Genomic DNA, 16,775 nt, shown 5'->3' with positions numbered 1-16,775 from the left:
AAACTTTCATTTAATGTTCATATTTCTTCTATTGTCAACAGAGCAAGCAGCCTTCTCGGCTTCATTAAACGTTGGGCCAAAGAATTTGATGATCCCTATGTAACAAAGGTTTTATACACTTCGTTAGTTCGCCCTACTCTTGAATATTGCTCGCCAGTGTGGAACCCGCAATATGATGTTCACCAGCGTAGTATTGAATCGGTACAGAAGCAATTCCTTAAGTTTGCGCTACGCGGTCTAAATTGGGACCCGAGTCTTCGCCTACTTATTCTTGTTCGTGGGGGGGCGGAAGGATCCAAATGAAATACAAGGAGTTGGCGGGTGCCAATTTCTTCAGTTTGTGGTGAGCGAGTGGTGAATTAAAACGCACGAGAAACTTCGGTTAACTAAATGTAGGTTTTATTATTTATATAATATTCACAGGTAAACCGGCACACACGGAAATGGTTCGGGTTGAAAGTGATTAACAAATCGTAAAAAAATGCAAGAGAACGGGTGTTCGGGTGAAAGGCTCGATTCTTAGTGATGGCGGTGCCCATTGGAAAAAATCAAGTCACTCCTCCTGGTGTGACCGTAGACGCCGAGGATCAAAAAACCCTCCTCACTCCTCACCGCTCACTGCTCTTCGCCGCTCACTGCTGTTCACCCGGTGGCGTGAACATACCGCCCCCCTTGCAACATGTTGCAATTGTCACCCTGGACATATAAAGGATGGGGGACGGCAACGTCCTGGAGCGCCTAGATCCCACAGGAGCCGGAGACGACCCATCCGAACACGGTGCTCTGGGCTGCGGGAGTACCGCTATGACCGGGCACACAGCCTGGTTGGATGACCTCAGGATAGAGGTCTGCCCCGAGCACCACGGATACCGACGCCGGCCGATAGAAGTAGGGGTCGGCCAGGATCAGGGTTGCGAACTTCTCTCGGACCGGCGCCGCCACTTCCCGGATGGGAGTGCGGATGAGCAAGTCCTCTTCGACCCGGAATATAACGTTCCGTCGGAACGTCTTGTCGGACCTCGACTCGAGGACGGCCGTACAGGCTTGGTCGACCCCGACCGTGGTCACAGCTAACCCCAGGGACCGGGCAAAGGAGAGATTGATGCGGCTCTCAGCCGCACACGCATCAAGAAGGACGCGGGTCTCGAAGGATTTCGAGCCATTGCCCAACCGTAGGACTGCGGTGGGCAGGACAGTCGTCGTCCTGGCGTGGAGCAGGGAGGATAACGAAATCTCGGGTGCGCCTTCTGGGGAAGCGGAGCGGTCGGACGATGATCGGGAACGGGGTTGTAGCGGGGGTGCAGCACGACTGGAGGGGGGTGATCGGCTGCGACGCCGGGCGGAGGCACGTCGTCTCGGCGGTTGGTCGGCCATGTGGAGCAGGGTATGGTGCCTTTGCCCGCATCGTCGGCAACCATGGCGAGTCCGACACGCGTCGGATGAATGCTCGTGGGCCAAGCAATTGGGACAATATTTATTGATGAGCACCGCCCGAAGCCGCTTTTCCCCTCGGAGGTTTAGGAAGCGCTGACACTGCCGGAGTGCATGAACCCCCCGACAGACCCGGCATCGGTACACGTTCGTGCCCTGTGGAGCTCGTTTGCTGCGGTGGTGCGGCAGACGCGTGGGGGCCATGTCGCTATGAAAGGGCGAGCTGAATGAACTGTAACGAAAGAAATTACGTATGGGGGAGTGGATTAGTCTATGCACGGGAACGAGAAACATGCACGGAGACGAGGACATTCGGAGGAAACATAGAGGGATTAGGAGTCACGATAAGGTTTTAGACTCAGGACTCCTGCTGTCTTGCAACAGAATGAGCTTCGCTACGGGTCTTCGGATAGACCCACGCGCGGTGGTGACATCAGCCACTCGGACGAGGCCGTCAGCCCCGGGCAGAGTGCGCTCAATTCGCCCTAAGCGCCACTCGTTGGAGGGGAGATGATCTTCGGACACGATCACGAGGTCGCCGGTCTGGATGCTGCGAGTCGGTGATTTCCACTTGTTCCGTTTGTGAAGCTCCTTGAGGTACTCACTCTTCCAGCGGCGGCAGAAAGCCTGCTGGATTGCCTTTAGTCGCTGCCATCGGTTGATCAGCGACATAGGCTCGACCAGAATTTCCGGTTCCGCAATGGCTAAGAGTGGTCCTCCAATCAGGAAATGTCCCGGGCTTAGGGCCAGTAGATCCTCTGGGTCCTCACTCATGGGAGAGATTGGCCTGGAGTTTAGGCACGCTTCGATCCTACACAGGAGAGTGGAAAGTTCCTCGAAGGTGTATTTGACAGTGGACGAGGACTTGTAAAACAGGGTCTTAAAACTTTTGACCCCTGCTTCCCACAGTCCTCCCATGTGGGGCGCGCTTGGCGGAATGAACTGCCAGGATAGGATGTGCTGGGGGAATGCCTTCATTATTTCAAGCTTGGTGGCGTTCAGGAAATCTTTTTCGAGCGCCTTTGAGGCCCCTACGAAGGTTTTGCCGTTGTCGGAGTAAATGCGCTGTGGACATTGTCTCCGTGCGACAAACCGAGAGAAGGCTGCCAGAAATCTTTCAGTGGTGAGGTCGGAGGTAGCCTCGAGATGGATTGCCTTCGTGCTGAAACACACAAAGACGCAGACATAACCCTTAGTTATGAGACACGCACGCCCGGTGTAATTTTTGATCTCGAACGGCCCTGCGAAATCAATGCCCGTGTGGGTGAAGGGCCTGGAATACGTGATGCGTTCTCGAGGGAGATCACCCATCATCTGGGTCTGTAGTCGTCGACGATGAACGATGCAGACCTTGCACCCCTTGATGTGGGACTTTACCATGTTCTTTATCCGTGGGATCCAGAATTTGGTGCGCAAATACCGCACCATCAGTTGATTGCCGCCATGCAACGTGATGCGGTGGGCGAATGCGACAAGCAGGCGAGTGAAATGAGTACTATATGGGAGGAGAATAGGGTGACGTTCATCATATCGGAGGGACTCAGCGGCCCGGAGTCGTCCGCAGGAGCGGAGTAACCCATGCTGGTCGAGAAATGGGTTCAGATTGAGTAGAGTGCTGGATGATGGCAGGGGTCGCCCTTCGCCCAGGGCCCGTATCTCCGCGAGGTATTCCCGCCGCTGAGAGGTCCGAATCAAGGCGCGCTCGGCGGAAAGAAGTTCGTCATTGGTGAGGCGAACCGTGGAAGGCGTCGAAATCCTCTTGGTGGCGAAGCGTAGGATGTACGCGATGACTCGTAGAGCCCTACCATAATTCGAGAACCGTTCGCTGACGTCCTCGAGTAGCGTGGTCGCGGTGGTGTGGCACTGGACCCGTTGCTCCAGCTGGGTGTCTGGGAGTTCGTTATGGGGAGTTGGCCAATACTCGGGGGCTCTCTGGAGCCAGTCCGGCCCATGCCACCAGAGGCTGCTGGCCGATAGCTCGGCCGCGGAGACTCCACGGCTCGCCAGATCCGCGGGGTTGTCCTCGGAGCGCACATGTGACCAGCTTTGGCCACTAGTGCTTTCGGAGATCCTGGATACGCGATTGGCCACGAAGGTGGACCAACTGCACGGAGGTTTATTGAGCCAAGCCAACACGATGGTAGAGTCGGTCCAAAACTGGGAGGTTGCAGGTCGGATTGGAAGTTCAGGAACGATCGACGCCCAGAGATCGGCTAGCAGAACCGCTCCGCACAACTCTAGCCGAGGCAGCGAGACTGTTTTGACTGGAGCTACACGGGTCTTAGCCGTTAATAAATGGACGTCTACTTGATTGCCGTACCGAACCCGCACATATAGGGCCGCTCCATACGCTTTCTGTGACGCGTCACAGAAGCCATGAAGCTCCCACGAGAGCTTATCGCTGGTGTTTAGCCAACGGGGAATGCGGAGTCGACTGAGGCCTGGGTAATCCTGCAGGAATTCATGCCATTGCTGCAGCAGGAGAGGCGGCAGAGCATCATCCCAGCCCAGTTCGGTAAGCCAGATTTGCTGCATGAATATCTTCGCTCGGATGACAAATGGGGCTAGCCACCCAGCGGGGTCGAAGAGCTTAGCGATATGAGACAGAACCTGCCTCTTGGAGATCGACTCCTTCAAGGGGGGGTCCGCTGTGGTGAAGAAGAAGACGTCCTCAGCAGCTTGCCATCGAATACCCAAGGTTTTTGCGGTGCTCGCGTCTTCCAGCTCGAGAAAGTCCTCTCGCAGCAGGTGCTCTCTCGGAATGGCTTGAAGTACTTCCTTCTTATTGGAAGTCCACTTCCGAAGCGGGAATCCCGCAGATTGGAGGACCGCTTGAAGCTCTCGTATGGCGAGACGAGCGTCGGCTTCAGTGTGAGCGCCGGCAAGGACATCATCAACATACATGTAGTTCCGAAGGATTTCGCTCGCCTGAGGATACATCGTTTGCACGTCTTGTGCCAGTTGTAAAAGGACTCGGATCGCCAAGAATGGCGCGCAGTTAACCCCAAACGTGACAGTTTGTAACTCGTAATCCTGAATATTGCCGCAGCGGTCTCGGTAGAGGATCCGCTGAAAGGGGGTATGCCTGGGATCGACTCGGATTTGTCGATACATCTGCGTTATGTCGGCATTGAAAACGAATTGAAAGAACCGCCATTTCAGTACCTGAAGCGTGAGGTCGGCCTGAAGAGTAGGACCGGTGTGCAAGACATCGTTGAGGCTGACGCCTTGTGTGGAGGGGCTCGACGCGTTAAATACCACGCGTACCTTAGTGGTGGTGCTATCGGGCTTAAACACCGCATGATGGGGGAGATAGAAGTTTTTCCCATCTTGAGGCGGCGTCACCCGAATCATATGACCCAATTCCTCATATTCTTGAATAATGGCATCGTACTGCGTTTTTAGAACCGGATCCTTGAGAAGGCGTGCCTCATTCCGCAGGAATTGAGCCAGCGCGATCGGTCTTGAGTGGCCCAAGTCAACGCTATTCGGACCTTTGAACGGTAGGGACACAACATATCGGCCGTCCTTTCCCCTTTGGGTGGTCTCCTGGAAGTTCCGCTCGCAGAATGCGTCATCCTCCTTTTCCGGCTTTGCGGGAAGGTCTTCCACCTCCCAAAACTTGGTGAGGAGTACATCAAGCTTTGCTTCGGGACTAACTCGCGTCTGTGCCGCGAAAACGGATCTAGACACCGGGGGGTCAGGAGTGATAGCCCCACACAGAACCCATCCAAAGATGGTTTCTAGCCCGACAAAATCACCAATATCCTTTTTGATCCGTTCTCCGAGGATGTGGGGAAACAGGTCTACACCGATGATCATGTCAATAGGCGCGGGCTTGTTGTAGTACGGGTCAGCCAGGGGGCGATCGAGGCACTGCGTCGGAACCGTATTAAGGAATGGAGCTGTTGGAATGGCCCCTGACAATTTGGATACGACCAGGGCGGAGACCTCAATCTTGTTCAATCTGTCACACGGGGGAGACAGCATTAGCAGACACACCTTGTCGGCGCAGCCTCCATCACTCTGGCCCATGCCAGTAACCGCGGCGTCTACTGGGTAGAAGGGGGGCTGGACCATGCTGAAGACGCGTTCGGAGAGAAAAGTTGAATCGGCTCCCGAGTCGATCAACGCCCGAATATGATGATCCACACCACGATGGTGCAGAGTGACAATCGCAGTGCCTAAAAGGCCTCTGCCTGGGGTAGATGCAAAATAACTTTGAGCATTTGTGAGCTGGTCGCTCGCGGACGGGCGCTCTGTGACGCTGGATGGTGGGACTTGCGCAGCGGATGGCGAGGGCACGGACACATCACTAGGATGCAACAGCGTATGATGACGTTCCTTGCAGGTATGGCAATTATGCGCACTGGAGCAGCCCTTCACTTGATGACCGCGGGCAAAACAGTTCAGACAAAGTCCCTGCTGTCTAATGGTTTCCAGCCGCCTCTGAACAGGCATATCAAGGAAACTAGGGCAGAGCCGTATTGGGTGATTTTCCCGATGGCACAGCTTGCAAGACGCCGATTTGAGCTGAGCTTTCGCTGGAAACGCTTGGACTTTCATCGTTGCAGAGGATTTGCGGGGGCCAATGGGGATGGCTTGGACACTTGGGGCCGACTTATGTTCGTCGGTGGCATCCAGGACCCGATACCGATCGGTAAGAAATTGGTTCAAATCGGACCACGTTGAGACGACAGTCTTATTGGGCACTGATTGCTCCCACAGGAGGATTGTGGCCTTCGGCAATTTACTAGTGCAGATGGCGATAAGTAGGACATCCCAATTCTCAGTACTAACACCCGAACGCTCAAGTGCGGTAAGACACCCTTGAAACGCGGTCTGCAGCTCTCGCAAGGATTTGCCCGACTCTTGTGCCACCGCGGGAATCTGAAGGAGTTGTCTGGCTTGAGTCATGACCAGCAGACGGCTGTTTTCGTACCGTGCGGTGAGGTTCTCCCACGCGGCCTGGAAACCCTCATTCGTCAGGGGGACTTAGCCACGATGGTTCTCGCTTCCCCTCGCGTCTTGGCGTTCAAGTGATAGAGCTTCTCCACTTGTGACAAATACGGATTGGCGATATAAATGGCGGCGAACAAATCGCGGAATGTGGGCCATGCTAGGCTGTCGCCATCAAATGTCTCTACCTCACACGGAGGAACTCTATGCCCCGGTGGCCCCGACGGAGCGGTTGGCTGACGCCTAAGAGTCGTCATCTGTACCGAGAGCTGTTCGATGCGTTCTCCGAACAACGTCCCGCATCGCACATATGCCGCGTAAGCGGATTCGTGCTTCGCCTTGATGTGGCTTATGTTTGCCAAGCTTTCCTCGTCGGCTTGGATTGTCAAGGCCTTGTGACAACGGGAGTATTCCATCTCGACAGTTGACCAAAGGGATTTGAGCTGCTCTAAGTGCATTTTAATGGAAAACAAGGGCACTTCAGAAGTTAGAGCTTCACTCTCGCGAGCTTCAAACAGAGTCAATGCGTCGCACGCTATAACGAAATCGGAAAGGGACATTCTGGAGTGTTCTCTACGCTGTTGTGATACGGATCGGGTGACGGGAGCGTCAGAACAGTGCGTCACAACAACGTGCGGAATCTGGGTCTGAGTTGAAAGCTTGGAACGACCTTGGTGTTCCCTCGAGTCTTTAACCGAGAATCTGCGACCCTCAGGTAAGCTGGACGAAGACGGACGGGACCTTGGGGATTCGCTGCGGCTGCGAACTGACGAGAACTTGCGCGAAATATCCGTACGCTTCACGGTCACCGGAGTTGTCGGAGGCCGAACCTTCTCCGGAGTTGCAGAGGGAGACGAAAGACTGTTGGACTTCGGCGCAGTCTTGGACGGCTCCGTGGACATACTCAGGGGACGAGCTTACCGACGAACACCGCGTTTGTGCGCGTCCCTTTTTTTTGTTTTGGAAGTGAGAAGTGGACTGTATGGGGACGCAAGAACTTCCTCACTGTGCACCGCAGGATTGCGGGAGAATTTTCTCGCGTGTGGCTCGGAAACGAAGCCTCTTTAATGGGGATAGATGCGGAATAATATACGAACGCACGAATGCGGATTGAAAATTACCGATGGGAGTACGTATAAAACAAAACACGGATGAAATATATAAACAAAGATGTATAGGATAAAAGGAAAATACGTTTTTATATAAATCTGGATCTGGATATATATGTGTGCGCAGAATAATGGCCGGAAAAAATTGTATATATAATTTATAAATATGGACGGAGATATAAATATGGGCCCGATAGTGCTGGAAAAAATATATATATATGTATTTATTTAGAAATATGGGCGGATATATATATGAGCGCAAAAGGCTGGCCGGAAAAAATATATATATAGTTTTTAAAGCTGAACGGATATATAAATATGGGCCCGATAGTGCTGGAAAAAATTTATATGTGTTTATTTATAAATATGGGCGGATATATATTGAGCGCAAAATACTGGCCGGAAAAAATATATATATAGTTTTTAAATATGAACGGATATATAAATATGGGCCCGATAGTGCTGGAAAAAATTTATATGTGTTTATTTATAAATATGGGCGGATATATATATGAGCGCAAAATACTGGCCGAAAAAATTATATATATAATTTATAAATATGGACGGATATATAAATATGGGCCCGATAGTGCTGGAAAAAATATATATGTATTTATTTATAAATATGGGCGGATATATATATGAGCGCAAAATACTGGCCGAAAAAAATTATATATATAATTTATAAATATGGACGGATATATATATGTGAGCGCAAAAAGTTGGCCGGAAAAATTATATAAATGATTTATAAATATGGACGGATATATAAATGTGGGCACGATAATGCTGGAAAAATATATATGTATTGTTTTATAAATATGGGCGGATATATAATTAGGCGAAAAAAGAGAATCGGAAATAATGTGATTTAAATTTGGCGCGCTTGAGCCGCCTATCGATATCACGACTCGACTCACGTGTCACCACTACTCCGAAAACAGCTGTCGGCCGCTGTTTATATATTTGGTTTTTGATTTTGTTGTTTAATTATGTATGTGAATAATTTTTTTTTTGTGGTTGTGCGGAAAAACCAAGAACAAGTGTTGTGCGGAAAAACAAGCGAGTGTTGTGCGCAAATAAAACAACCGATCAATGCATATGGACAGATGCTTTGATCTATGTGTGTACGTACATGCATAAGTACACAGGTGAGTATAGATATGTATGCACACGCGTTGTTCACAACAACAAAAAAAACGTAAGTAATTGTAATTTAATTGGATGTGGGGTTGTGTTAAATCAATGCGCGACACCGAAATGTATTATGCGTTGTGGATATGTACATATGTATGTGCAATGTATGACTATGTAAGCATATACATATGTATGTATGTACGTATGTAAGCAAGTGCACCGGTATCCAAAGACGCGCGTGAGGAAATTAATTTCGCACCTAATTCGAACGCGCAAGAAATCGCGGTGCATACGTGAAGTGCTATTTAAAAAAAAAGAATATTTTTTTTGCCTTTTGTGTCGTGGTAAATGTGCGAAGGGATTGTATGTATATGGATATGTATGTACATATGCGCGTACATCAACAGGTGACGATGTATGTATGTACGTAGATACGCGCGTGTGGAAATAAGTTTGGCATTAAAGATTATTATTCCAACACATAAGAAAACGCGGTGAACACTTTGATTTTTATTTTTCCCTATTTTTTATAACACTTTAATAATTTTTTTTTTTTTGTTTTTTAAACTTTTACGCGGATTTGGCAAACAGCTGTGGAAATTACATGTACATGTGAATGCATATGTAAAAAAGGTGGATTTGGACAAGTGCGAGGAAAAAAAAACATAAATGAAAATGGATAATCGTGGAATGTAAAATGAGAACGTTGGACAATCACGCTAAGGATTAGGAACTACCATGAAACCTTGGAACAGGTCAGGTATGTACATACAATATGTAAAAGTGTGTAGGTCGCTATGGAGAAGCGGGAAAACCTCACACTTTTAGTAGTATGTAAATGAAATGAATAATGAAATTTTGTACTTATCAGGAATTCCGCCGATGCAAGCTGGAGGAGCGGAAGGATATCCGGCTCGAAGGACCAATGTTCGTGGGGGGGCGGAAGGATCCAAATGAAATACAAGGAGTTGGCGGGTGCCAATTTCTTCAGTTTGTGGTGAGCGAGTGGTGAATTAAAACGCACGAGAAACTTCGGTTAACTAAATGTAGGTTTTATTATTTATATAATATTCACAGGTAAACCGGCACACACGGAAATGGTTCGGGTTGAAAGTGATTAACAAATCGTAAAAAAATGCAAGAGAACGGGTGTTCGGGTGAAAGGCTCGATTCTTAGTGATGGCGGTGCCCATTGGAAAAAATCAAGTCACTCCTCCTGGTGTGACCGTAGACGCCGAGGATCAAAAAACCCTCCTCACTCCTCACCGCTCACTGCTCTTCGCCGCTCACTGCTGTTCACCCGGTGGCGTGAACAATTCTGACAGACTTCTTCTTATTAATCTTCCTTCACTTTATAACCGTAGTTTCGTTTTTGGCATTCTCTCTCTCCATAAACTAGTCAACGGCGAAGTCTTTTCTACCAATTTACTAGATACGCTATATTTTTGTGTTCCCTCACTTCGGACTAGAAACTTTTTCCTATTCACCTTAGTAGATGTCTGACTAACTACTCTCTTCACGAACCTTTTCGCGTTCTTTGCCAATCTTTTATCAACCTTTCTCACCTTATCCCTCCTCATCTTTCTGTCACTTCTCTTCGCGCTATACTTTTTAATCATCTACAGCGAAACCAATGAAAATATTCTGCACTTGGATTGGCTGCAACTCATCCCTGACCACATTGGCTGTGAATCGGGGCATAGCTGGCATCTTGTGCAAATAAAACACCTCCACCGGGTCGGGGATGTTTAGTTGTGTATAAAGCTAAGCTACCTTCTTCATTTAATTACTATCTTTCTTTAGCTTAAGCTTTTTTGTCGACTGCTGTGTTAGTTGGCGTAAATAAATAAATAAATAAATAAAAATAAATAAATAAATATTTCTCTTTGTTCCTTGACCATACTTTTGGTATTTATGTATTTTTATTTATTATGACAAAATGTGCTCAGTTTCGTCAAACCAGTATATGCACCTGTATCTGATGGAATACCCAGCTGCGTATTGAGGTTTTGTGTAGAGGCTTAATGTAAGCCAATACTTAAGTTGTTTACACTGTCTGTCTCATTATCCGCTTTTTCCATTTAATTGGAAGGAATTATTCCTCATCATAAAATGCGAAAAAACTCTGAAGCCTCCAATTATAGTGTAGTATATTCATATCTAAAATCAATTAATAAAAAGAGTTCAACTAGTAACACTTTGTTGCAAGTGTAAACAATCAAATATGTACGCAATAAAATATAAGTGTGCACTTGAATATGTGTATATACATTAATGTATGTACATAAACATATTCACATAAATATACAGCTAAGCATTTTCACATATGTATGTATGTACATTTATATATACACAAACATACCTATATTCACAAGCAACAATGCACATGCGTAACATAGCTAGAGCGCAAGCGCTCCAAACAATATGTATGTACATATGTACTGACCTCTCCCTCTCTTTTGTAGCTGTCGATAAAAGTCGCAGCATAAGAATTTATGTGTAAACGTACATAGGTTAAGCAAAAGAATATTTTTTGAATAAAAAGCAATCTGAATATTAGCACCAAACAACAACGACGTGTTCGGTTTTAAATTATTTCAATCAAGTGGAACCCGGTCGTTACATGGCGACCGTGACAATAGACAATAGACTAAGTTAGACCTAGGACATCAAGAAAGAGTCAATCAAAACAAAAAAAAAAAAAAAAAAAAAAAAACAAATGGTGTATGTATGTGTGTGTGTAAGAAAGAAATTGTATAAAAAAAGGCACAAAAAATGAGAAATGGCAGCGATTGATAACTGTTCACGCCACCGGGTGAACAGCAGAGAGTGAGGGGTAGTTAGGAGAGTTACGAGTTCCGTTAATCCAGTACGAGAATATGGGGCGATTATCGAATCCTGACGTGACAAACCTTCATGGTCCTATTGACCTTTCCGTTAATGCCTGTCACCTCGGCCTTAACAGTTTGGACAATCTTGGCAATCTCCGGCAATCTTTTCCTTGATGCCCTCTTGCGAAACAGTTCGGACACAGACTTTTTTTATGTATGCTACCCTCTCTGGCACCGAAAGAAGAAAGCGGGAATATCGACGCACCGGGTGATTCTCCTTCATACAGAGATTCCAGGACTTTGGTTTGGTGGTCACCTTGGCTTTGAATGTATTAGCCTTCTGGGTGAAGTGGGTTTCGCAGAGGTTTGGATGTGGGAATCGAAATAGCCATTGCAGTTGTATTTTCAACCGGTTCGAGGGTCCGAAACCGCTCGTTGAGGAAATCGTCAATCGGGAGATGGTACAGCTTTTCAACGGGGAAATTTGAGAATGTCCGTAAACAAGTCACGGAACTTAGGTCGTTTATATTGTCTTGGTATTTTAAGTAAGAGACACAAGCAGGTCTTTTCGTCTTGAGTTGGGTTTATTGAATAATTCTTAATTCTATACCAATTGTTAACTATAGCTAAGACCGCGAAGCTGCGCTGTATAAATATATGCTTATGTATAAATATATGTTTGTGTTTAAATGCATAATTGTTTACGTAAAAGAATATTTGTATATATGGCGCAGGAGCGGGAGAGTGAAGATGTATCATATTGCAAATTGGCCAGAGCGGCCGCGTGTGTTATATTTTCCGACTCAGCAATGTCCAGCACCACGCACTCATTGCCGTTAGTTTTTTTAACTAATGATTATAAGATAGTCAAAAAGTATTTGTTCTTAATTTCCCCATGTCCCTATTTTCCTTATTTACCTCTTACCTACATTAAAATCAAATTCTGTAGAAAATATATAACAAACAACTTTATTTATTGTTAAAATTTGTCTTTACAGCCAGCTCCAGAGCCGTATGATCATAGTGTAGATGAGAGAGAGCATACCGTTGAGCAATGGAAAGAGTTAATTTATGAGGAAGTAATGGATTATGAAGCACATAACACAATTAATAGGACACGATAGAGTCAAACAACTTATAACTTATCAAAAATACTTTATGCATTATTAAAACACATTAAAAAAAATAGATAAGAATATTTTAAATACCTAAATTGTATTTAAAACTTGTAGTACTCAAACCTACATACAAGGTGGCGTAAAAAAAGTCATCCGATGTTGTTTGGCTCTTATTTTTTTTTCTAAACGAAAAACTGTGATTCTGTTTTTTGATTATGTTTATTTATTGGATATATATATATTCTTTATAAATAAACATAATCAAAAAACAGAATCGAAGTTTTTCATTTAGAACAAAAAATAAGAGCCAAACAACATCGGATGACTTCTTTTGCGCCACCTTGTATTTAAAAATAAACAGTTATTCAAAAATGCTGTAGTCCAAAATGTTGTTTAAATTAAATTTCACCGCTATCTGATTAACGTTTTCTATCTCAACAACGCTTCCGTCGAATTTTATATTTTTTATCGAAATCGTCGCCTTAGTGGATTTTTTGGCGAGTGTAGCTAATAAACATTTTATGTAGTCAGTAAACATTTGACTTTAATAGAGAAGTCTACGAAGCCCGCTTGGCCAAGATCCGTTGCCTCCTCACCTTGAGTGACTGAGCCTAGGGACCAGCGACTGACTTCGACTGCAGGAGAATAACTCATCCTGCCGATGTCCGCTGATCCTTTGGCTCCACTCAAATAGTTAAGTGGGCAAGGAAAAGGGAAGGGAAAGGGTATACGAAAGTTCAGTGCCGAATAAAGAAATAATGCCGCACTCAAGTAGAAATAAAGGGGAACTTTGGTCACGGGCTCACCTGCTATTCCTGAAGGATCTCACTCTGTTACTCGGTCACTAGTCTTGGTTTTTTTTCTTGGTTGCACTTGTCGGTTTACTCTCACTGTTTCGCAATGCGACTGATCACTGACGTGGCTACTGGCGAAGTGATTTTCTCCTAATTCTAGCTCTCTGTTCAAACCCACCCTTGCTCTGCCTACTTACGTCCTAACGGTGAAAACATTTGATGCGTCTTGTGGGCACGCGTCACGATCGCCGTCTCTCTCTTTCACTTTCAGTTTACTCATGGTCTCTTTACCGTCGCCATGCAGCGCAGCGTCCGCAGTCGGGAGGTTGTTCTCTCCGCGACGAGTCGACGCTGCAGCCGCATCAAGACGGTAGTTAGAAAGAGAGAGAGGCGGCGATCGTAAATATTGCCTATCAAAAAAGGAATTACAATTAGTTTTCGTGTTGAGGTATTTAATTTGCCCTCCATGGGCGTATGAAAAATAAAAGTAACAATACAGAGGGGCCCCACATGGGCGTAGTTTAAGCAGCAATGGAAATGTGACTCGTCACACGGTGTCCCTACTTCGACCGGACGAAACGGATCGTGACTTGCCCATGTAGCTTGATTTCGATGCGGAACAGATGCTCTTCCGCCCACATGAGAAAGCGGTGGCTTCGGCGGGGTCCTTCTTGCTGGATTACCGCCACCCGGTCTCGTATCTCAGCGGGCACTCGCCTATCCGGGGTGATGACGATCCATTCTGGCGGTGTGATGACCCAATTGGAAGCCGCGGGGGTGGCCTCCGGCACATAAATTGCCGTAGATCGGCGCAAGAACCTCGCGACGTTAGCCCAAGGCTGGCGTGAGTTGGTGTGGTAGCGGTCTCGTTTGCTGGGGCGAGCACTGGTCGGGGTCGGGGCCCAGAGAGATCCAGAGGCATCTCCTCGTTGACAGGTGGACACTCACGGACCCTGACGGTTGGGGGACTTATCGGCTCATACGCGGGCCGCGGAGGAGTGTCCGGCATGGCTACTTCTACGGCTGCCAGAGATGGACGTCTCTCCAGACACTCACAAACGGGCCGCGGAGGGGTGTCCTTTGTAAGTGGAACTGGGTCTGCTCGGGCTTTGGTAGACTCATGTACGGGCCGCGGAGGGGTGTCCGATACACGGTGGGACGGAGAGTGGGACTTGGATCCCTGGTCATCGGCGGCTGGGACTCTGTAGTCCTCCATTGGGACGGCGAGTACTTCATCAGGGTCCGGCCCTGGGTACGGCAGGACGAACATCTCCTCCCGGAAAACGCGCTCTACCGGCCAGACGAGTGGCTCCGTTTGGCGAAGCGGTGGTGTAACCATGTTTTGTCGATATTGTCCGAGCGCCATATCTGGAGGGCACGGGGACTGATCCAAAGAACGTAGCTGCGGCCGAGACGATCGTCTCTTCCTCTGTATGAATGGGGCCGGCAGACTCCGAGGGTCCAATATCTGGTGCCAAGGAGGGGAGGTTGACCACTGACAGGATCACGGCGCGCTCCGGTCGGGCAGAATCTGCAACTCTTTGAGCCTCGTCGGGTGGTTTTCGGTCGCCCTGGTGACCCTTGCTCCCTGATGGACGCTCCATAGGGATGTCTGTCGGGGCCAACTCTACGCGGCAAAGCCGGACAGGTTCTTCCGGTGCACCATCGCCTGTGGGGGGACGGGCATGACAGGGCCATGTTCCCTTTCCCATACGGCTATCATTTCTTCGACGATCCGGGCTATATCTGCCGCGCGATCGCCGTCGTCTTCTCCTTTCTGTGACATACTGTGAAATATAAAGTGCGTTAAAACTACCCTGCATTCTGAGTGTACTAACAGGGCCCTATGAGTGCGGTTTACAAAAATGCTATGATTAAAACTAAGATACAAAGGTTTTAGACAATTCTTGCCTAGCATCGGCGGGAAGAACCCCTCTTTAGAAGGGAGGGGGACGTTGGGCAGGCGCACCCACCAACAAGTGGTCCCCCTTGAAAGATCTTTAATCAGTGGCCTTGTGCGGGCCGTGGGAACGCGGTGTCCCGAGGCCGATGTCGTCAGAAGGACCAAGTTCTGGTGGTTCGCCGTCGTCACTATTGAAGGCCTTTAAGTCAGCCAGACCGGCGGTACGTCGCACAGTGGGGCCTTCTGGCATTTAGCATTGCAAAAATCATAGCGTCTAACCCAATAAAGCGATTTCAAAAATTTAAAAAGCATATGATAAAAAATACCTTAAGCTTCAAAATGAATGTTTGTCAAAAGTGCTGGGTGTTCGTGGTGCTGAAATATTCAAGGTCAAAGTCAGAAAATATTTCCAAGCATGTTTTTCCTTTAAAAATGGATCGAAACCCGTTTTTTTTAAATCACAAATGGAATTTTTCATTGTTTTAGATGACTAGGTAACATTTTTTAATGTTTTAATTTGATTTTTTAACATAATTACAAAAAAAAAAAAAAATTTTTTTAATTTTTTTTTTAGGTTAACTTTTGAAAATTTGCTATTGATGGCTGATTTTCTTCAAAATAATTTTCAATATTTACATCAGTATCTAATAAACTCAACATTTCGGGACTATAGTTGCTATTTTCCAAATCCTTTCGTGATCGCACGTGTCTCAGTGATGCAATAAGTGGGTCCGAAGAGGCTGCTAGCATGTTAAAAAGGTCTTCATTTTGTCTAACACGAGAAGTTTTTAATGTATTAGTGTATCTGAACCTTTTGTAGTCCTTGTTTTTACATTTCTGTGCTTCTTCGGATAGCTCTCCAAGTGGTAAACACTGATATTCTATTAAATCCTTTCCGTGAGCCAAAATCCTATGTACCATTGGGGTAAGTTTTTTTTGCGGATACAATTCACTCAAAAGATGAGCAGTCTTTGAAGTATATTCGGCAAATTTGTCACCATTTACCGTTTCCTTGCAATTTATAATATTCAAGATAACAGCCAACCTTTTAATAATCTCTTGACTAACACCTGTTATAAAAGATGTCACTTCATCATTTTCAAAAAATCTCCTTGAAGTATTCCCATCATTCGTATTTCCGTATCCGTACTTTGGGCAGTCAACTTTCAGTCCCAGCTTGCGAGAGAATTCAGCTTGTATAATCTCCTTCCTGCTCTTAATATCCTCACGAGATGTTTTATCCTTTTTGTTTCTCCTGGCCGAGGAAGTGTGTAAGCTAGCTTCAGAATAAAATCCATACACTTTATTCTGCAATGCAACGGAGAAATTCCATATTCGTAGCAGTTCTCCTCACTTGTTGAATCGTCTAAGTTCTGAAATTCTTTTTGAGTTTTTTGGTTTTTGATTTTCAACTTAAGCTCCGTACTAGCGTTTTCGAATGAAACGCTCATCTCCTTTAGCAATCCCATTTCAAAATCGTTTAAGTTTTCACA

General features: G+C 46.7%; 2 protein-coding genes across 4 annotated transcripts in view; one reads left to right on the top strand and one right to left on the bottom strand.

The window, feature by feature from the left end:
* The window catches only part of bsk (mitogen-activated protein kinase dJNK), a 153,015-nt gene extending 140,043 nt beyond the window's left edge, over positions 1-12,972 (top strand). For all 3 annotated transcript variants that reach the window (XM_068302068.1, XM_068302071.1, XM_068302070.1), the window contains exon 7: positions 12,466-12,972. In XM_068302068.1, the coding sequence (XP_068158169.1) occupies positions 12,466-12,591 (126 nt within the window). In that variant the 3' untranslated portion in view covers positions 12,592-12,972. The remainder of the gene's footprint in view (positions 1-12,465) is intronic.
* LOC137586070 (uncharacterized) lies at positions 378-9,797 on the bottom strand. The gene is made up of 2 exons (XM_068302078.1): positions 9,501-9,797; positions 378-1,663 (listed from the first exon to the last, which is right to left on the bottom strand). The coding sequence occupies exon 2, from the start codon at positions 1,633-1,635 to the stop codon at positions 739-741; it is 897 nt and encodes a 298-aa protein (XP_068158179.1). The 5' UTR covers positions 1,636-1,663; positions 9,501-9,797; the 3' UTR covers positions 378-738.
* Positions 12,973-16,775: the final 3,803 nt, after the last annotated feature.

The sequence above is a fragment of the Drosophila tropicalis genome, unplaced genomic scaffold (assembly GCF_018151085.1).
Source record: "Drosophila tropicalis isolate 14030-0801.00 unplaced genomic scaffold, ASM1815108v1 contig_896, whole genome shotgun sequence".
In the NCBI taxonomy this organism is placed as follows: Eukaryota; Metazoa; Arthropoda; class Insecta; order Diptera; family Drosophilidae; genus Drosophila; species Drosophila tropicalis.
This window is presented reverse-complemented; position numbering and strand designations above follow the sequence as displayed.